At 40.5% G+C, this 23,569-nt stretch overlaps 1 protein-coding gene across 1 annotated transcript in view; it reads left to right on the top strand.

Annotated features, from left to right (window-relative positions):
• LOC115043253 (band 4.1-like protein 1) overlaps window positions 1-23,569 on the top strand; it is a 76,011-nt gene that overhangs the window by 17,969 nt on the left and 34,473 nt on the right. Inside the window, exon 2 of the mRNA XM_029501551.1 lies at window positions 22,850-22,987. Within this exon, the coding sequence (XP_029357411.1) occupies window positions 22,949-22,987 (39 nt within the window). The 5' untranslated portion in view covers window positions 22,850-22,948. The remainder of the gene's footprint in view (window positions 1-22,849; window positions 22,988-23,569) is intronic.

Here is a 23,569-nt window from a genome sequence, read left to right as displayed (position 1 = left end):
ATCAAGAAATAAGACAATGAGGCTTGGTGGAGCTTGCGTTTAGTAAGCAAGCACCAACCACCATAAATAAACGTGACAGCTTATTTGAAGACTTAAATTAAAGCTGCACGAGGGATTTCACAAGTAGCAGTTAGAAATTGACGCCAAAATTTCAGAGAAATTCTGTACTTGCTTCTCTACAGTAGTGAGGACACTATAGATGTTGTTTCTACTCGAGATATGGGTCTTCTGGGACTGACACAGGCAGCACAATATCCCAACAACACAAGTTTGACATCAAAGTTGAAAAGGAGACGGCAGGCACCGTAAAAAATAACATCTACGGCAGCGAATGTGCATACACAAAATACACAAAGAATGTTTTACGGAGGAGTCACCTCAAACTTATCTCAGCAGCTCCAAGACAAATATCCTGGGTTGTACACAGAATCTAGTGTGTAGTGAGTGAGTTTCAGGTCTTGACTTGTGTTCACAACATGTTGAAATCCTGAGATGTTACTGTTGTTTGGGAACTGAAAAAGTTAACTGCTTCATCGCTATAATGTAATAAATAATCTGACACCAATGAATATTTTTCCAAATCCTAATGTCAGTAGCACTCATTTTCGAATACTTTCCCAGGCATTTAAATGAATGTGTCCAGACTAACACAGAACTAGATAATTAACTCACAAGTTGTTAATCAACCACATTATAAGGATTTTGCTTATCAATACACAAAGCCCCTTTCAGTCGGATTCATAGTGAACAGTGTTGTTCTGTTGCCGCATCATCTGCCAGACAAAGACGTGAATGAGCTATATAATATAGTAAATGGGAGTATCTAACATCCAATCACTTATTCTTATAGTCTTTATTGTAAATCAGACTCATTTTAGACAGTGTTCCCACTGAGTTGCCTTTGCAAATCATCCATTTGTTGTTTACAGGAGAGAGAGCCGCATTTTGAGACACTGCTGTGGTTGCTGTGAGATCCACAGCACACGGGCTTTCTTGCCTGTCTGTGTGTTTGCGTACTCCGTGTGATTCTGATACTCAGAATCATTGTGGGTCATTCGTGTTGGTGCCAACCACTAAATGGTCTGGTATCATGACATTTCTCCTCACAGGGTGACTGCGCCAACCAATAATTTGTTTAAACGATGACTCAAATGTGAGTTTAAAGTTAAAGGGGCCGGTTAATGTGACCAACAATCAAAAGATTATATCTCAGCCATGCTATTATGCTCAGCTTTATGGAGTGTTCTGGCATCTAAGCAGAGTGTTTTGTGTTTAAAGGCCACAAATGCACAGTTTGATTCACTCTCACTGCTAAATAACTTTTACATGCAGCGGAGACAGTGAAGGTAGTTTAAGGTAAATTGTTTGAACAAGCAGCAAGTCAGCGACCAGCTTATGGACGTGGAGATGGTAACAGCTAAAGAACCGCTTATATTTCTGAGCTGTTGCGAGACTGAAGCGGAGCTGGAAGGAGAGTGAATATTGATCTTTTTGGATATTGGATATTTTGTAAATGCTGGCTGGATTACAAAAAGGGCGATGAATACCTCACATCTGCGTTTGACCCTAAACGTCTGCTCACAGGAGGCAAAGACAAACAGTGAACATTGTTTTTCTATCCTTAAAAGCGCTATTAGATTATCAGTAACCTAGATTCCATGTCTTCTTATTTGAAAGATAACTGACAATATTTGCATCAATTTCTAAGGAAACTCATTGATGCAGCATTTTCAGAGAAAATTTTGCTTTTCAGTATATTCAGTATGTAAATGTGTGGTGTACAGTATTCGCAAAATACTTTTGCTTCATGTGTGTTCTGCATTTGTTCTGTAAAGAGTTGGCGGTTAACATTTGTTCCACTCAGGGAGTGAATAAATGTATCTTTAACCATTCCACTCTTCAGATACTTCAGCTAGGTTTGTGCCCTCATTGGCTCCTAAAGTGAAATTAGTTTAGTATGTTTTTTGCTTGTTTGATAACGAGTTTTGAACTGGTAGTTGGTACATGATTGGTATCAATTATTATTATGATTATTATTATTCTCCTCTGTAGCTTAAGAAGGACATTTTCCGTTGTGTAAATCTTGACTGACATCTCCTTTACCTGTTCCAGTCTGCATATATTCGTCCTGAAGCCTGCTTGAAATGAAAGTCTATATTGTGTTAAAGATTTCTAATCTGCTCTGTAAGCAGTATTGAAATTCAGGTTGTTGCACGGCAGGGTTATGTATCTGCAGACTTGTGTTATTGGAAATTCAAACAAAAAACTGGAAAGGAGAATTTCAGAGCGTCTAAATCTGATAAAAATGGCATTGTTTTTCAGCGTACCGTGTGTCCCTTTTTTTTGACTGAGGCATTTTTTACATTTTTAACTGGCAACATTTTAGCTGGTTCGACTCCCTTCGCTTCATATTATACCAATCTCTCTGGTCAACCATCTATGATAATAACATACTTGGGTATAATTATGAGTTAATGGTCCACTAAACTGAATACTAGTTAAAATAGCTGTGGTATGTGAGAAAGGACCGCTATATTGCCAACAGATGACAATCCCATAGCTGGTGTTAAATAAGAAGACAATTATATTCAGCACTGTGTTTTGGCCTGAGCCTAGTTTATATAACAGTCATGCAGCTTAGATTGTTTTTCAGTGCTGTGGCAGACAGCGCCCAGAGGAAGGCCTGGCCAAAGTTTGGGAGAAAATATCCACTTAGGGGGTTCTATTTGCATTTCTTTCAGCCACTCTCAGTGATCCACAACAAACACTCAAGCACCGAGTATTTACCATTGTTTTGTCTGAGTGTGTGTGTGTGTGTGCGTGTGACTGTAGGAGCACCTACTACTGTTCAGTCCCTTCCACAGACCAGGCTGACAGGACAGATAGTCATTTACCTACAGAGTGCTGTCTCAGCACGGTCAGCCTCTCTTATTTCAAGGCGGCAGGCTGCCAATTCTCTCATGAAATTTAGACGGAGAAAATTGAAAGGTGTTTTTGTTTTGCTGCACTGCTGCCTCCTCTCGCTGTACGAGATCCACTACGCTCAGCTGATTTACGCTCCTCTGCTCTGATGGAAATGAACGCTGACCCAGCAGACCTGGTGGTGTAATATTAATAAGTCCACATGTTAACTACACATTAAGTAGTTAAATTTGAAGCCTTCTGGAAGTAAATTTTTACACCATTGATGTGCAAATGCCCACTGAGGGTGGAGGGTCGGGGTGGGAAGTGTAGTGAAGATGTCAAAAATATGATTTGTGGCCCTGACTGTTTGAATGCTAATCCATTTGTTCCAAATGAATCTGTATGGCTGACAGCCCACGGTTTTCCCACAATCACCAGAGTGAGATTTGTGATGTGTCTTTGAAAGGCTGCAGATTATTCCTCTCATGTACATCTACTGCCTCTGAACAGCAATAAGCTGTTTCTTCTGTTCTTGGATGTGTGGCACATGGCTATATCGCTGTGTGTGTGAATACCAACAGCTGTCAGCCTCAGCAGCAGCAGCAGCAGCAGCAGTGAATCTTCAGTTCCACAGCTGTACAGCTCCTGTGATAGACATTGCAACAAGCGATGAAGGGCACTGTCACCCCCACCTCATTCTGGCTTTACCTAGGGGCTTGTTTTTATTAACACTTAATTAACTAATAATGGCTATTAATTGTGAGTAGATAGGAACTGGAGCTGTTAAGCAATTGTTCAGCACGCGATTTCAGTTTCAATAGCACACGAGTACATCAGGTAGATGCCTCAAGGGAGTGAAATTTGAACTCTGACCATGTGGCCTTTGGTCAACGATTGATTTACTTTTTAAATTTATGACTGCTGTTGGTCAATTATGCTAAAAAAATAAAATGCAATGTTTACTATGTAACTGTGAGCACATGAGAAGAAAAAATTGCTGATGCCATCATAGAAAGTGAGATATGTATGATCCTCAATTGATGACATGATTTGATAGTTTGATAACCTTTACGAAAGACTTAGATTCATAGCTGCAGACTTGATGGCTTAATAAGTGAAAATTTTTCACTCATTTTCATTCTTTATTTTTATGAGGCCCCATTAACACATTTTTCACAACCTGGCAACCCACAGGTTGTGCTTCCTAATGGCTCATGAATAATCTGTAAATAATTAATAAATTATTTATTAATCACACATGATTTCTTTATGTGGTGATTAATGCAGAAGTAGCATTGCTGTAGCCTTTCTATGCTAGCACAGACATGTGAAGTGCAACTTTGCGTATGCATATTTGGTATTTTGCCCCTTTTAACATTGCTGTCTGCTCACATATGGCATCCTTTAAAAGATTCAAGAGGACATTCAAACCGCAGAAGTCCAACATTTTGAATTTGGCTTTCATTTTAAAACAAAAAGAAAAAAAGAAGACTAAAACAAATCTTTCTACCAGCATTAGTTGCATTTCTTCTTGTGATATTTTTGGAGGCATCAGAGGGTGACTCTTCATTTGTTAAGGAGGACGCAGAAGTTGCCTTTAAGTAGTGGAATGCATTATTCAAGAGGGTGCATACAGGAATAAGGATGGGAATCATAACCACCACCGACACTGCTGATCTGAAAATTCACTGATAGCTCCTAATAAACAGAGACAAACATCAGTAGGAATGTAGAACATCATTCCACACATTGGGGAATTGAAAATCAACAAGTCGCATCACATGATAAGTAGCTTCTTGTGCAGCTGAGCATTCTTGTAGATAATTTACAGGCTTTGGTGATCCGCAGGAATTATGGGCAGGGTGCTTGCAGCACACAGACCCTCCTCTCTTCCTTAATTATTCATTTACTCAGGTTCCAATTCAGCCCTTGTTTAGCACAGAGTGATAGATTTTATAACTGGCAGGTTTTTTTCCGAACGCTTCCAATTATTCGCAGACTCGGGACAAGCATATTAAACAGGACATTATATGTAATGCTTTCTGCTACTCTGCTATTGATCTCTGAGGTGACAAGCAGTGCAAGGGAAGAGCAGGCTGATCCAAACTCATACACACACACACTGATGTTGGACCGTGACAAGATGTTAGCCAAGGGCACGGTTTGTGGTGAATTAGAGACTGCCACCCACTTTCAGCTTAATTGAACAGGGTGTGATTTTTAGCCTCAGTAGACACCAGACCAGCCTTTTTTAGAGAATGGCACCCGAGCTGAGTGGAGGGAGTTACTTCCAGCTCTTCAATGCTGCACGTCTATATTAAAGGTTAGCTTTTGTTCAAATTGTTGCACATAATTTTCGATAATCACTTGGCCATTTTTGTTGTGTATGACTCTGAATTGATTTTTCTTAACCTCCTAACCCACCTCTTGAACCCTCAGTCCCTTGTGCCCTAATAATGATAATAAACTTAAGTTATGCGGCGTCATACATACAAGAAATACAGTTTCCAATAAAGCTTCTACATGCACTGAATTCTTCACACGGAAACGAACATTGAAGTAACACAACAGAGAAACAACAATGACATGTAAGCTTTTTTGAATTGGCTTAACAAATTTTTTACAAGCAGTTATATACTACAAAACTAAAGTATCATTCATATGTGGTTGTGTTTGTGGAGACCTGGTGAATAAAGAGCCAGTAATCAGTCTCTGTTGGAGCTCTCTTTAGCTAGTAGCTGTCTGCTGTTTGGAATTGAACATGTAGTGTATTTTAAGTTTCTTACAGTTAAGGAAAAAAAAAACAACAACAAAAAAAAAACAAACAGTTACCCCCTTCCCATCATCATTTGACACTGTGCTAAGTATCACACAGCATTAACTCTGCAAGTAAGATAAATAAACACATGAAATTAACAGTGGTTTTGTTGAGAAATAGTACGCTAATGATTGAAAAGAAAATGGATTGTATATTTTTAGCTCCTCAAACAGGCCAATGCATGTGTATGTATGTGTATTAATGTAGCTCAATTATATGAATATCTCATTTTTAATTTCTTCATCAGAAGTATAGAAAGTAGAAAAAATCTGGTGTCAACAATTAGCTGTCATTGTACCCCATCTTTTAAATATAGAACTTTCTTATTTTAGATGCTTCGTTTTGCAAAAAGAAATCCTCACATTGTTGAACCACAGCTCAGAGTGCACAAAAGTTTTACGGTTATCATTTACATACTGTACAGAATCTAAACCAGTTCCCAGTTTGCTTTGTTTTTCTACTTAGTGTGCCAAGTTTTACTCACACCAAACTTTCAAACCAAAGTTTTCTCTCTTTGCAATTTGCTGCAATCAGGAAGTAAGGCTGCCTGAGATCTCCACCCACCTCCCAACATGCAGACACAACCACGTGCACACACGCGCAGTGAGGCAGTACGTTTCTTGTGGCTCCTGGCATGGCCTTAGTGGGAGGAAATCAGAGATTGGATGAGCGTTTGTGCTGTCATATAAACACAGTGCAGGAGCTGATGTGTGAAGGTGTGTTTGTCTGTGTATGTAATTTGCAGCAACAAGGTCATGTCAGTCCAAGAGTATATTCCCACACTGATGCCAAACTGTGTGTGTGTGTGTGTGTGTGTGTTTACTGAAGTCAGAATTTTGCAGTTGTACTTTAAAAACCTGGCTGTGCTGTGTGTATATGTGTGAATGTGAGTGTGTGAATGTGAGTGTGTGTGTGTGTGTGTGTGTATGTATGTGAACATCTCCTCTGTGCAATTTCAAGGAAGGGATTCATGGTCAGAGAGGCACCGACGAGTCTGCTGGGTGTCCTAATGTGAACTCCAGACAAATTCTGGAGCAACTTCACGTTGCATAACTGTGTCAGGCCATGGGTTACTTCTCCCTGTGGGTTTACAATGTTTGTCAGATTGTTGTCTTTCTCCACTTGAGATTCAAATGTGTGGCAAAATAGAATGCTTCTTCATATGTGTGACATCAAGTGGCAGTGGGAAGGTGATATGTGCGTTCAACAGGACAAAATTATTTGGAGCAAGACTTTCCTGGTGCTTTAGAAAAAGTGCGTACTGAGCTTTTGTCTGTGGCAAATGCAAGAAAAAGACTTAAGGCGACTTTGGAGCCCCTCATAAAAGTGTTAAATTTAATGGAATCTTGCCCACGGGTGGACGGATGTGGTTGATTTACAGGATAAATTAGCACATGAACTTTGTAAATGTCTTTCAAGATGATCATTTGATTTTAAGTTTTAAACTAGAAACCCATTGGAACATAATTGGACTGAAATGCCAAGATGTTGTTGGTGTTTGAAAGGCTCTATTTGGAAAATGCAGAAACCTTTTGTCTTCTCATCATCTCTCACATGCAATGCTTCCATTCAAAACATTTAACATGAGAATCCTGAGAGAGTTGTCTTTCCTGTTATTTACATTTGTTTTGTCCAAAATAAAATCTCTTAGCTCTAATCCATGATCACAGTAACTGCAAACTACTGGCTATGATAGCTGGTCTCACTCACATTCCATGTATGAGACCGAATTGAATCATTGGGCTCTCTGTTTGTCAATCATAACATTTTGGAGCGGTGTCTGGTGTTTCCAGCGTGAGGGTGAACCTGCTCTGAGGTCAGTGTGGTCGTAAATATGAAGCTGAGGCGTGAAAATCTTAAATGTAGAAGCTGCAGGAGCTTGTGTTTGACATGGTGGAGGGAAAACACTTATTCACCGTCATTACAAAAGCACTGCTAGGCCTCCAGGAGCCACGTGTCTCTTTTATTTGACACGGTCCTAATAAATGCCGCTTAAATGCACAAGCTGGGAAACTGTAAGGGTTCAATATCCTACCACATTTTCTTGATATAAGAGATCTTCTTGTGAATCCTTCTTTTATGAATTGAGCTTTCGAGACTTGTATGAGAGAAAAAAGACTTAGAAGTGCCATTATACATCGTTGTGGAGGATACCCAATTGTTTGTAATCATGTTAGTTAGAAAATTTCCCGGAGACCAAGAACATTTGAAACTTTATTACAGCCTGAGAGACTTCTTCCTCATCTTAATTAAACTAGATGAAATCAGTGGAAGCTTGAGTGGAACAGTGGCTATAGCTGAAATTGGAGGAGACAGCATCAGTCGTCCTCTCTATTATAACCAGGCTGCACATTTGCAAAAAGAAAATAAATGAGTTTTAGAGTCAATTTAATCTCCATTTTGGTTTTGGTTTGTTTTTTTCTGCGGCTAAGCAACCTCCCCCCAAAAAAACATCATAATGAAAATTTAAACAGTCTCCTGGCTGCCCTTCTATACAATACCCATTGTTTTTCACCTCTCAAGGGGATGTTGAGAGAACCCCAAAATGTGCAACCTCGTCCTCTCTTTCCCTGCAGCAGCATAGAAGCAACCAAAAGACAATTCTGCTCATCGATTAATTAAAGCCATGTATTTAATGAAAATACCAAACAGTTGCTTCATAACTGCTTCTCAAAAAGCTGTAGCTGTCTTTGGTCATAATTTTTGACATTTAAGTCAGTTAGATGAAAGCTAACTCGATTATGAATTGACTTTTCAAGTAATACTTGCAGCTTTAAAGTAGGATTAGCAGCTATCAGACACCCAATTGCCCAAAGTGAATTACTTCCTCTGAAATACTACCATGTCTGCTTAAAATGTCTGAAGTTTCTGTCTTCTATTCATTATATTTCCAAATGTCAAAAGACATTTTTAAACATCAAGCCATATAGTCAAACAGATCAGTGAACAGCAAGCAAAACAATAGCAACCATCCACGCTTGTTGTATCTACATGTTTATCTGACTCTCACTTCACTGTGTTTCTGTGTAACCTTGTGCTCAGCCCCTGCTGTCAGATTGTACCACAGATGTTGTCAGAACTATGCGATGCCCTGAACCCTCTCTCCATGTTGCTTTTTAAGGACAAGCGGCAGAGGACACTTTGAGGAGGATGGATCGATGGCAGCAAAGAGTCTGCTGTGACAAGTCCAGGTCTCATACCATAGAAAGCAAACAGATGCTTAGCTACACACATGGCCTTGTACGCACACACACACACACACACACACACTCTTTTTGATGTTTTTCGTAATGCAGATTTATCTGTGTGCCATTTGATCTGGTGGATCCTTTGAGCAGAGTTGAACCATGCGTGAGTGTGAGTCTTCACTCTAGTGTGGACTCAGTTTCTCATTTTGACTGTTTCTCTGCAATTTATGCAGGATGATAAGGAAGATGATAGTCTTCTGTTATTTCGGGCAGGTGCCTCTTATTTCAGTGGTATTTGCAGTGTTACCAATGGTGCTGAATGAAAAGGTGCAGAAAGCATCATGAGAGTAAAATGTTTGGAAAAAGGTTGGAGGTAAGCAATTTGTCCAAGATATCATAGGATATTTTTATTTTTATTTTGTGCATGAACCTCATTTATATGTTTTTCCCCTTGCTTCTACTCTTCCACCACATTATCCTCTGTTTGCAAATCGTGTCAGAACCAACCACACTCGTAGTTTACGGGCCATTTGTTTGGACAGCTCTGTAATTTATTTATGAGATGTGATATTGAAGTGTTTCGATTAGAAAAATTAATTTGCTTTCCCACCTGTCTGCTCGCCTGCAGGCAGGTCACGCGTCCCATCAGCAGACTGTAATTCCAACATCTTGGACTGCAGCGGGTGACAGTGGTTCTGCTCAGGTGGAGAACTGCCACACATTGGGCTACATCGAACTGACAGAGGCTGCAGAGCAGAACAACCTTCTGTCGTGTGGTGCAGTTAGTGGGCTTGCCGTTAAACAGTCAGCAAGATTTGGTTAGCTTGGATTCAATTTAAATATCCCAAGACCACAAGTTTTAATGATTCAACCTGTTCAATTTGTCTGAAAAGAATTTGATATGCCAAAGTGATGTCGTCCACGAGATGAGGTGGTCTGAAAACTAAGTTAAGGCAAAGTGATATTTAGCATTTAACTTGTTTTAGTCTTTTGCTAATTGCTTTTCTAAAAGAAGCAGATGAAGTTTCTGTCAGCTTTTTAAGGTACTGTTTTTCCAAAGTGTTACTGTTGTTGCTACTGCTAAACAAACTGCAAATATCATGTTGGTTCAACAAGCATGACTCATATACTGGGAATACAAAAAAAAAGGTAAGAAGTGAAAAAAAAAAAACAAAACATCCTCATAAAGTTACATACTGTATTTCTACCTGTAGGCCCAGTTGGTACACAGGTGGCTTTGAAGGGTAATCCCAAAGATACTTCCTACGTATTGTTGATTTGTCAAAACCTGCTGTTACCATGGGAACAGAAAGGGCGGTTTAAGACTACAGTTGACGCTCTTTGAGTATTTACTCTGTCAGAAATTCAACAGAAGAGAGCTGAAGTGTCTAATACATAATAACCAAACAAACTCGTGTTACTTTAATAAAGATCTGATGACGAACACATTGTCTTTCCTTTGGCTGCCACACAATGAAAGCCTTGGCGTGGTTGATCGGCTGAATCGTTTTAAATGATATCCAGCCACAGTGGGATGCTTCATGAGTTTAACATGAACGCTATCATCGTTACACTTCCTAGAACTCCTTTGTGTGGCAGTAGGCAACTTGAATTGACCACGGGCATGTTGGACTCTACAACCAAAACATCATTTATAATGGCACACGGTTTTGATGTCATGATTATCTCTTACTAATGTGGGAATGATACAAGTGTTACATGGCTACGTTTCAATGCCTCACTAGAGTTAAATGCACCCTGATGTAAACTGTGACTGTGTGACCTTCCCACTCTCTTTGCTATTATATTCAGACATTATCTGGTCATTTCTTCTTTTTTCTTAATTTTTATTGTCTTTTGAGTACAGTTTTCTGTCTGTGGACGTTTACTGTAAATTCCAGTCAGAATACAACATACACCACTTGTACCTGAAAACTTGCAAACTATTTTGTAGCCCATTTGTAGGGTTTGCAGCCCAAAATCAAATTTCAATACATTTACTGTCATCAGAACATGATCACAGATACATTCATATTTTTACAGTTCTTAATAAACCACCCCAACAAAAAACAAGCTCTGAATGTATGTGTGTCCCAAGAAGTAGCTGCGATCTTTGCTCTTCAGAGACAGAGAGAGTAGGAGAGGGCAAATGACATCCAAGTCCAGTTGATAACAGAGCCTTCAACACAACTCAAGGCCTTATCACTACAACCTTAATATAAATGCTAAAGACACCGAAGCTAATTTTAGGATTTGACGTTCTGATGATTATTTAAAGCCAAAGTCTCATTCTCAGCACATGATAATTGCATGCCACTGTGACGACTTGCATTGTTATTACGGAGCCCTGCCGCTGGGCTGCACCTGCTGAGATCATTGCAGCTTTATCTGCGTACTGTAATGGAGCAGTTAGCAGATAACGCACTAACTGCTTATTATTCTGGGCATATCAGATCACAAAGGGCATTGGCGGGAAAGCAGAAAGAAAGAGAGAAAGGAAAAAGACAGATGAAATATAATAGCCCGAAACACAGCTCTTTGCATACCTTGCGTCTTCATCTGCAGTCAAGATCAGCCTCCATCTGTTTTGCATGTAAAGTGGGATGCCTTTGTGCATATTTGAACAGCCTGGTCAAGGTACAGTGTGGTGCAGGGCCTCTGGCCTGGTTGTAAAGAAAACCTCTGAGATCATGGAGACATTAATTAGCCCGATGGACAGGATCTTTCCCTTGGTAGCTCAGCTCTCCTGTAGTGTGTTTCAGCCCTGCCACACAGAATACCATATGGTGTGGCCTTGTGCCGCCTTCTCCCATGGGCATTTGGGAAAGGAGCTTCAAATGGGCCATGACAGGACAGTGGGTAATGCTGCAGGCTCCGTTGCCATAGTGTCTTGTGTGGAATAATCTCTTGGTTGTGGATCAGTTCAGTAATTTGCTACAGAGACATCGCACACATTGTCTCCTTCCCCCCCCTTCCTTCTGTGTCCTCCACTCTCACTGTCGTAGCACTGCGGTATTTTGTATGCATGTGGAAGAGCCTTAGATAGCCATGCCACAGCTTCATTTTTTGCATCCTGGCATGGAGGATGCTAATGGGCCTGTAGCCAAAATATTTTCGAGTGTGCCCCGCTCTCCTGGGAATATGGAAAAGCTTTAGCACTGGGAGTGTGTGTGTTTTTGAAGAAAGCAGGGAGGAAGGCAGGCAAGCAAACACTCATACATTGACTCATGCACTCCAGTCGCTGCTTCTTTGTGTGGCGACAATCTGCACCTGCAGCACGCCAGCCATTCTGGTGCACGGCGCCCACAGCCGCTCTGCCTCCTCTCACTTTAAGCAGTCCATTAGCCAACAGGGGCTGAAAGCTGCTTTAGCTAGGAGGGCAGCAGCAGGATGTGCTCATCTGGCAGAGAGTGCTGCCACTAGGAGCTAGCAGGAGGCCCAAGTTTCTCAAATTGTCTCCCTTGGAGAATGCTGCAGTCGTTCTCAAGATGAATTGGCAGCTTTTATCTTTCCATTTAATGGAGCAAAGGTGAGATAATTCACTTCCTGCACAATGAATCACCACTATTTCAGAAAGGTCAACGCCAGAGTGATTAAACATTCCTGTTTTATCTCTCTGAACTGTGGAATAGTTTGAACAAATACCAGGAATCGTGCATTGATCCCAGGTTCAGTGGTATTTTTTAAGAGAAATGCTCCGGGCTTGCTCATGGAAATCCCAACATGATTTCCTGTGCATTGCCAGCTGATCCATCTCGATCCCCCTGACATAAAAATAGTTAAAGACTGCGACTATAACTCAAGCCTGCAGCCTGCGAAGATGTGAGGCCTGCTGCGAGGCCTCCTGACACTCAACATTATCCTGCTGATTTATGGGGACCTATATGACTTCTGAGGGTTAGGCGAAATTGGAAAAAATACCTTTGAGGTGACTCCTGTGTGTTAGGAGGCAGTTAGCTGTGTCCTTCTGACGAAAGATAACACGGGCTTGTGGCTTGTGGGTTAAGGTGGTCTCTCTGGATTTATTCCCATAGACGACAGCTGTCCCCGATGAACTCTGTTCCAAGGTCACACACTTGGAAGAGGCAGTTGAGCACGACCATTAGCATATTATGCATAAGCACGTTGACACAGGTTTCACTATCATTTTTCTGTGCTGGATAAACACAGAACTGACATCCTAACTACTCGACATGTCAACACTGATTGACCTTGAAGACGCCAAAAGGTTCACGAAGAAAGCATCAACAGAAGATAAGAGGATCTTTCTCATCACTGTAAATCCACACAAATGCAGCTCTCATTTAAAGTAAAGTGTATTGAAAAGAAATCCTGTGTGCACATCCACTGGAAATGAAAGCTAATCTGAGCGTTGCACCAGCCAGGTTAACACTGTGGGAAACAAAGACGGTATTGTGTCAGTACTAACAACAGCATCATGAGGCAAGACTTGCTACCTCCCAGTTGAAAGGGATAGATTTCACAACAAGCTCAGGCAGCTGTTACTATAGACAAGAAAGATGCAAATTATGAAGTTATACAAGTGCAGTTTAAAGACGTGTGAATTACTAAAATGTATGTAATGTTTTATTGACATTTTAGAAATGTATTATTCTAATAAATGGATTACAACAGTTCACTTTATTTGGCGAAATGTTAAGGAGCCTTTCCAGACATGTAATTTAACGATGTAAAATTCTTTGCTATGACTAATATTTAGTTAAACATGGTTTTAAAATGTGGAAAAAAAAAGAAAAGAAAAGGACAACTGGGACTCAAAGCACAGTTATTAAGGAATCTAGATCAGACCTTCTGCCCTGCCTGCCCCCACTAGTGTCTTAGTTTGAAAGGTGAAAGAGCAAAGGATGTAGATGGTCAAAGAAACAAATGTTTGAGCCTCAGTCAGACCCAGAGTCAGATGAAGAGTCAGCGAAATCAGTCATCTAAGTTGTCTTCTATCCTGGTAGACTGTAGTTGTTTCATTGAAGCTCCGAGGTTGAAATACTCCCGACATTGACAGCTTATTTTGCCAATGATTTTATTTTGGAAAATACCAAATTATACACGTCAACTGGGCTCAAAATATGTTTTTAATCTTTAGTGATTCCATTTGTCATTGAGACGTTACACGCTTAATTGGCAGTTATGTATGATGATGTCATGTTATTAAAATATCCCCGATCTTCTTAAAACTGATGATGGAAGTGGATCTTACTCAGATTTCACTGCACGTTTAAGCTTCGATCATCTAAATTTCTATATGAAGCAAAGGTTTAAATGCTATGGTTGATGGCAAAGGCTTTGGAAATAGAAATGACCCCAGTTTATTACCTATATCATACCTATGTCCCATCAGCATGACAAAGCTTTTTAGTGCTTTGCTGATCATTGTTTTGGTTTTAAGACCTGCCATGTTGTGGTTCAGTGTTTCGGTTCATTCTCACAGCTCTCATCAGCATTTTTCTGTCAGCTTTTCTATCAGTTGCCTAGCACCAAAGCCCAGACAGTTAGTGACAAGCTGATGGACATTAGCAGCCAAAGATTCCCATTTCCTGATTTAGAAACACGGACCTGAATGCGTATGTGGCTATATCTCTATGCATGTAAATAGATAATTGTTCACTTAAACTTGCCATGCACATTTTTTAAGGTGTAAATATGTCAGTGCTCTTCTTGCAACATTTATTAATTCAGGTTAAATGTTAGTACTAAGGAAGAATAGTCTTAAATACTCGATGTTATTGCTTTACCACTTAGTATATTTATGTTGCCATATGTGTTTTACTACTTGACAATCAAGATTGGTGTTGTGATGTTTACATTGCAGTAAATTAAAGCAAGTTGTCCTTCTGTCAAAGTGCAGCTTTGTAAGGGGCTTAAATTACAGTTTTTCTTGTCAGCAAATGCTCCTGCAATCATTTTTGACGTCAAATTTATTTAACTGCAGTTGATATATATGTATATATATATATATATATGTTACATAAAAGTTAAAAGTGCAAAATAGCCCAGGGGAGAGGGAAACATTGATGGGCACAGTTGTGAAAAATGTCATAATTTCAAAAGAAACATTGCAATAAAAGCCAATTTTACACATGAGAACAAAAAGAAAAATAAATGAATGTAGATCTAATGCAGGAAGTTAAATCAAAGGGAAGGGGACATTTTATTGTGTGTGAAGATGTCTGTGTGTGCGTGTGTGTTTGTGAATGGCTTCAAAGGGAAAAAAGCCAAATGAGGGTGAGACTGTGTGCCGTGCTGAAGCAAAACTTCAAGCAGTTTGTGTCATCAGACAAATTCCCGTGTGAGTGATGTGAATTTATTGACAGCATGACTTCAGCTCCAGCGCAGGACGAGCAGTCTCCAGCTAATGGATAACAAAAACTGCTTGTTTGGGACACTGCTGCTGTAGGCAGCATGGATAACTTTGGGCTATCAATATGGAACTATATGTCTGACGTTGAATGGGGTTGGTGCTGATGTAGAAATACTCTAATAGTCTGCCGGCAGTTGTTGCTGACAATATGCAATAGTCAGTGTATTAACTCTGCTTACCTTTGTGATCAAATTACATTTAACTCTACTAAACAGTGAAAATGCTTGCAAGTACAGTTTCATATAGGTGCTAAAAGACAGCATAACCAACTGCACCGATCTGTTTGCTTGTCTTTCGATGGAAATCACACCCAAGACAAATAGAAGAAAAAGAGAAGGAATGACAAATAGCTGTAATTGCAGTTTCTAGCTACAGGAAATCGTTTTCCTGCTTAGAGACAATATTGGTGGAAAATCTGGTTTGGTTGGCACAACCTTTGTGACAATCTCTCATTATGTGTAGTTGAAGGGGAGGCTTCGCACCGAGACCAATGACACACTGGCCTTGGTAACAGCACGTTTTGACAGGAGCTAATGAAATAGGATATACATAGGAGGCTGGGATCTGGAAGTAAGTGTGTAATTAATATGCAACATGTCCACGCACTTCATTGGTTCCAAGTTCATCAAACTATGTAGACAAAACACAAACTATGCCCAATTTGTTTCCTTTGCCATGCAATGATAATTATGCAGACATAAAGTGGGTGGTGAGAAGTAACAAAAACATCTCGAAGGCTTGTTTTGGAAACGAATTTGATAATTGTAGCCTGAACTCTTACAAGAGACAAAAGCAAAGTATCTCAAAGAGAAGCATTTGAAGGAATACGCCTTTAAGTACAATAGAAGTCTGTGTCATGTTTGTACTTCGTACAATTTTGCACAGTTTTACAATGTTCTATTAGGATAACAAGCTTTGTCATGCCATCGTGTGTCTCCCTGCCCTCAAGGTTCATGATCATGCCTGTTCCAGCTGCTCATGTGCTCCCACACCCATATTTAGTTTTTCCAGCTCCTTAAACTCCCATTAAAATGTTCTCAAGAAACAAACAGAAACAAAGGTCAGTTTCTATTAGATTGTAACAGAATGATGTCTCTGCAGGAATTTCTTCCAAGCTTGCTGCTGGCTCTATATGGTATCCACAAGACTGCGTATGTATTTGTTTGCTGATATTCATGTGAGCTCAAGCTCCTTTAATTTTGCCATGTGCCAAACTTTGCAAACTTTGTGCTGCGAGAGAGGTGAGGACATGTTATTCCAGCTGCTGTGGAGAGAAAATCGGTCCTCCGTCGTCTTTTTTTCCTCTGAGGATGATTCCAGACTCACTGCATGAATGTGAGGCTTGAAGAGTCCTAAAGTTGTTGTTGCAGTATTTTACTTCAGCCTCGGTCTTCCTACTCGAGGCTAATTTGTCATCATCCACTGGGTACAGCAGCTCACTCAGGAAAATTAGGTAAAATATTCAAGGACATTTCAGCTACGAGAGATGTTAACATCATCTCAGGGAAAAAAAAAAACAAAAAAAAAAACAACAGTGGAGTTGGTTCGTGAGTGTATTATGACAGCTCATGTGTTTACGCGGGATGCTGGTGAAAGAGAGAATGCCCTTGAGCTTCCCATCCCTCTCTCGGAGTGATTGCATGAACTCTCGCTGACATGGCGCAGTGTGCTTTGGATCATTCAGGACAACGCATACCAGACAAAAGTACTGCTGCTTCCCAGACGAGACAACTGTTGACAGCATGATCAGGTGTCCGGTACAAGAGCAGACCCACTGACCTTCGGACGTGGATGACATTATTACATTTTAGAGTTCTCAGCTCCCACTGATAACCTCCATTTGTGATCTGCACACTTCTCTTGGAGGAGGAAACTTGATATTAGTGGTTTTAGTGAAATGTTTTGACAACCATCAAGTGTATTTATTTTAGTTCAGATATTCATGTCTTTCTCAGAGTGAATAATCCCATTGGTATTTTATTCATCAGATTTTAACTGTGAAATACTCTTACCTCAATAATTCCACCTCAGCTGAGTAGGGCCTGCTCAGAGCTAATGACCAACTCATTAGCATATCAGCATACCTAAACTAACATGGTGAGCACGGTTAAAACAATCCCTTTTACAAATTAACATTGTGAACATGTTAGCACTCTGTCTCCCCAATAAGAAGGTTGTGGGTTCACTTCCTGGCCTGGGGCCTTTCTGTGTGGAGTCTGCATGTTCTCCCCGTGTCTGCGTGGGTTTCCTCCCACCGTCCAAAGACATCACATTTGGGTTATTTGGTGACTCTAAACTGTCTGTAGGTCTGAGTGTGAGTGGTTGTTGGTCTCTGTCTGTCTCTGTGTGTTGGCCCTGTGATGGACTGGTGACCTGTCCAGGGTGACCCCGCCCTCACCCAGAGTGAGCTGGGATTGGCTCCAGCACCACCTGTTACCTGGAAATGGATAGACGGTAGAAGATGAATGAATGAGTTGAGTTGCGTCACAGGCACGTCATAGCAACAGCTGATAGCTTTATATTGTTCAAAGTTTTGGATTCAACTTGGGTTTTTAAAATAAAGTGAAAAAACACAGTGCATCCCTTATCAGCTCAACAAGGAATGCATCTCTTAGGTTCCAAAATACAAGATGATTCTCTATTTTAATGGATGGTTGGCCACCCTTGGCAGAACCGGTCTGTTGCAACTGCAGCTCGTTCTTGGGAGGACAGTGTTTCAAGTATGTTTGGCAGCATCTCTGACGTATCCAGGCAGCAGCAGCATCATCATCATCAGCAGCAGCTGCTTGACCCCATTTACAACCGCACAATGTGTTTTGCTCCGCTAATATGAATCTGACCCTTTAAGTATGGGGTTAACATCTGAATATTCACTGTAGTAAAAGCACATGTGAAGTGCACTTGTCTTTTAAAAAGGGAATATGATGAGGCATTTCAGTTACGGATGGCAGCTGTAGCTGCAGGCCTGTGTGTAGTAATGCAAATAAGGGGATGGATTGTAGCTATTCTATTTTGTCTTTCTCTTTTTCCAGTGCAGTGTTCTTTGTGATTACTCAGCTGCGTTGTGCACCCTCTGCATGCTAATTGATAAATGTGATTAAGACCACGTCGCAAAGCCGCGGACTGGTGAATGAGATTAGAGTTGTGTGTTGGCCAAACAGTTATGGCGGTGCACTGTGAGGGCTCAGATATGGAGCAGGTTATGTTTGGAGAGGGGTTAGCAGCAGCATACTACATTTCTGCTATCAATGTCCCTGTGTGTAGCTTTTCTGCCACCAACCAGAGGGGAGGCTGCTTGACATTTCCTGTGAGCAGCGATGTCACATCAGCTTATTTCCTCCTTCCTGTCATTTCTTATCTTTTCCGTTTATCCTTTATCCCTCTGTCTTACTCGCTGCCTCTTTTTTTGGCCTCTCGTCTTTCTCCTTCCTCCTCCTTGTTCAGCTCCTCTCTCTGTTTCTCTATCACTGCTCCGAGGGGAGAGAGACAATCGGGTGTGGAAAAAAAAAGGATACTCTATACTGTTACCATGGTAACTGCATCTCGGAGCTGAGCCAGTACTCTTCCATAGACATGCGTCCTCCCTCTCTCAATATCCCTCCACTTGCCTTAGCTAGATTAAAGACTGCCTCTGATGAGAATGAAGAGAAAGAGACAGGAGGAACAAGGGGAAACGCTGCACTTTTTATGGAAGAGTAGTGTTTCATAACCCTCCAAGGAAACAATGTGCTTTTTACTGTGATGAATTATTATCACTGATGGCAGATATCAAAGACAGACACCGTCAGCGAACTGCACACTGTGTACAACAGAGGAAACGTGCAATGTAGTCTCCTTTATAAGGTGCTTTCTTCTCAGCTGCCGATGTCTCGGTCGCTGGGTTGACAGAGGCGATTGCGGGTAATGGTCTCTTACTGGAAATTAATGCATTTGCAGGGCTTGGCTGCCTTGCTCTATAACATCAATCTGTGTTAATTTGGCAATTAATCTGATGTAATTAGAAGATGTCTCCATGAGGGACACACATTTACCACAAACTAACTTTGGATTATGTAATTTGTACTCTGACATGTGCACTGGTGTCCTCTGAGAGCTTTATTCATAATTGTCTGACATGAATCAAAATGTTTTATGAGCCTTTCAGACTCGAAGCTACTATTGATTTTGGTATCGGTAGAAAACGTGTCAGGGTTGGCTGTGAGCTTAGTGGAGTAGTTCCCAGGTAATTTGATGCTGTGAACACAACACATCTGAGGCACTAGATTAATGCATTGTGTCATGCAGCTCAGATGGATGTTAAGTGGGGAGAGGGGGGGTGTGTTTTGGAGGGTGGTGGGTTTTGTTGTCTTGGACAGAATCAGAAAGTGCGCACCTGTAATGCACACATGGGAGAAGCTTGTTATTTTCAGCTTGACTGACTTGGACCGGGAGGCAAATGAGATAACAGCAAGGACATGGTGCCGCTTAACGTTCGCCATCAAAACACAAAACTTGTTCATACCCAATCTACTAACTTATAACTCAGTGCCCAGCTGCATCGCACAGTGAGGGGGGAATGGGTAGACACACCACTCCTTGCTTCACTTATGTCCCCAAAGAGGGGAATTAATATCTGTCTTATCACTGTGATTGCAAGTAATGGGATGATTGCAATAGCTCAGCAGAGGAGTAGGAGGAGGATTCAGGGGTGGGATTCGTACTTCTTCAACCACGCGCAACATGTCACAGCCTTCCCTGGTTGTGCGTTGGAGGAAGGGTGTTTCTCCCCTGAACCAGTATGAGCCGGTTGTGTTCTTGCCTCTGTGGTCAGCTGTGACTGCGCACAGCCCCCCAGGTGCATTATGTTGATGTCTTTTGCTGCAGAGGGACTTCCAGGGTCATGTAAAGACTGGATTAAATGCAAGGTCCAAAGGGAAGCCTATAATTCACGGGCATTATTCTTATGTTGATGCCGTGCTGAAGGCTCCCACCAAGGATATTGTTACACATTACATACTTTGTTTGAATTCTGTGAAAGGTCAAAAAAAAAAAAAAAAAATCATCAGCATCCTTGTAGATATATCCAACCTGGATAACAAAAATATCTATTCACAGGGGCCCAGCTACTTGAGGTTACTGGTTGATCAGCAGCTTCTTTTTCCTACTCTCTTGGATATGTTGCCTAAAATTGACAATATCATCTCAACAGTGGAGTTTAACAGCAGGAAGTTTTCACTGCATCATTGATGTTGGATGTCAGGCTGCTTTGTCTTTAGACTCACCGAGCAAAAGATTGTTTCCTAATTCACCACTTTGCTCCAACTTTTTAATATGTTACAGCAGGAAATCCATTGTGTGGGAGACTCAGAGATGGATTGGATAGATGACAATGGCACACATTCTGATGCGAAGAAATCGGATATCGAGTTTCCACAGTGGTACAAGAACATGAATTATTACACAAAAAGCTACAATACAATCAAAATACTAATTTATTGGGTTGTTTGAGATCTACAAACAAATTCTGACATAGAAAGGTCCCTTTCCCCTGGCAGAACTGTCTTTCATACCAACAAAGCCCCCACCTGTTTCTACCTTTCGCAGAAAAACAACAGTGTGTTTTGAATGTCAAAGCCTTCACGTCATTTGACATAAGTTAAAATCAAATACAAGGTATTATTTGACATTTTAGGGAATTTACATTTTGCTAAAGAGTTAGGTGGCACAAAAAGGTTAACTTAGTTCAGCATAAAGACTACAAATTTAGGGTTACAGCTTTAGCCTGGCACTGACCAAAGTACCTTTTAGACCTCATTTATCCTGTGGAAATGATGGATGCTCACAAATGCCTTCTCACTCGGACCCTTGTATACTTGTGGAGGCAAATTAACACTTTAGTTAGCAATTTAAGAACTCCAGGAGGTACCTGCTCCCAGCCAGGAAGCAGACTTATATTAGGTTAAATTATAGGATAGTTTGATTACAGTTATAGAGTAATTATAGGCTACTTGGTACAATAAAAGTTATTTAAACACTGAAGCGATTTTCACACATTATTGTATGAATAATTATAATTATTATCATTACAATAGTAAAACTTAGCAGGACTAACCTTTGATTTCTACACTGCAGTGTTGCAACTTTTACTTATTTGAAAGACCTCAGTGCATTCACCACCACATATGAGACTATTATTGATTTTATGTAACTCAGTAAAAAAGCTGTTTTCCAAAATTAAATATTTATATTCCATTTATATTTAATAATATTAAGATTTCTTTTCATTAGTCCAAAGAAATTTCTGTGCTGAATAGTTACTCAATTTCTTTTATACTTTCCTTGGAGTGAATCTTTGTTGAGACATGTTTGGAGTACACACCTATCTAAACTAACACAACACAACTGTTTCACTGCAGCTGTTGTTACTCTATGCATTCCCATCCAGAGTATAACCTACAACTGAAGGTAACAAGTGTCGGCTGAGCTCCAGGACAAATTGGCAAAGTGAGGTAGAAGTAGATGAAAGAGGCTAAAGGCGCTAAAGGCACCTTACACACCTGCTGAAGGCTGTGTGCTGTACGTCTTCACCTTATTTCAACAGCACATGGTCTTCATTTGAGTTCAATGCATGCAATAATGTGCTGCAGTACATGATATGCATCTAAGAAGCAAGCCCCAATGGAGGAATCAGACAGCAGTAGTCACACCAGCATATTTAGCTGCTAAAGCATGAGTGATAAGACTCCTGTCAGTTTTTTTTTTTTTTTTTTTGTTGAACACCTTAATGATTGTAGGATAGATAGCCATGAGCACAGACAGCTCACAGCCTAATTCAGTGATTCATTTTTTGGGGGGGTAATCATTATCATCTTAGTGCCAGAGCTGGTGCTACTTAAACAGATGATCATTATCTGGCTAAGTGAGGGATTTATAATTAAAGTAAATGTCCTTGATGCCAAGGTGAATTATGCCTGTGGAAATTGTGTCATATCAGGAAGCTGGAATTTTCAGATGAAGATGATCCTGGTCTTGTTGTTTTGGAGTGTATTGTGTGTTTGTGTGCACACAATGTGTTTTTTCCACACATGCCCTCCAGGTGCAGCTCCTGCTGTCATCTCAGCTCTTTTTAAAGTGGCATGCATCCATAATGAGTTGTTGTTGTTGTTTTTTTTTTTGTAAGTGATGGCTATATTGTGCGGGAGGAAACTATGTTGTACAGGTCAGAGAATATGCTTGAAATGGTTTTGTGTGCGTGTGCACGTGCCTATGGCTCACGGATAGGTTAAATGCGAATCTGTGTGTGTGTTAAAAGACTTGGGTGACATTCAAAAGTTATCATCACAGTGAGTTTGAGCAAATTAATGGAATAATGATATTATGTTTCAGTGAGTGCTGCAATTAATGAGCAGTTTTATTTCTCACATATAATTGCACAATGTGTATTAAACAAGGAGGGCCCGACTTGGCAGCAGGGCAAGGCAGTCTACCTTTGGTTAGTCTGCCCTGCCCTGTAAATAAACAAATGAATGAGTTTTAATATTACAAAAATAGATTTAAAAAAATGGTGCTCTTGTCTCCTCGCAGGTTGGAGTTACTTTGTTGAAGCGACAAAGGCAGGCCTCAAGTCAGAGGTGAAGAGAGCAAGACAGGAGTCCTCCCAGACACCAGGGGGCAGCACCAGGCATGCAGGACTCATCCTCAGACAGCAAGATGGCCAAACAAGTGAGCATGACATGAAATCACCTGATACTGAATATAATGTTGCTGCTCTTCTGTCATGTTACTTGATACTTGATCATAAACAGCGATACATCTGCTGCAGGTATTTTAATAAACTAAGAAGAACAACCCAAGAAGCTTGGATGCATTAGCAAAACTCAGACTGCAGCTGTCAGTGGCACAAAGCATTATTTGTTAAACCTCATGGAGGCTCAATGTATGAAATAATTCCTGCTGAATGTTATTTAAAATATCAGTCACAGATGAAGTCACAGATATGACCTCTGTTGATTTGCTGTGGAGACCGCAAATAGGCAAAAACAGAAAGAAGAAGAAGATTATTATAAATGTATTCCCAATTCACAAATCAAATCATAACTGAGCCTATATCAATCCAACTCAGCATAGAGCTAATGCTCTGGCCTTTGAGAGTCAATGCAATGTCTCACTCTGTGTTTCTTCTATGGGTTTCTTCCAGGGAGTTACTTTTCATATTCTAAGAAAACCCCAAGAACAAAAACAACAAAACACTTCAGCGATCATCATCCATGTACATCCAGCACTCTGTCTCCAAGCCAATTTTCC

This window comes from Echeneis naucrates, chromosome 5 (assembly GCF_900963305.1).
Source record: "Echeneis naucrates chromosome 5, fEcheNa1.1, whole genome shotgun sequence".
NCBI lineage: Eukaryota > Metazoa > Chordata > Actinopteri > Carangiformes > Echeneidae > Echeneis > Echeneis naucrates.
This window is presented reverse-complemented; position numbering and strand designations above follow the sequence as displayed.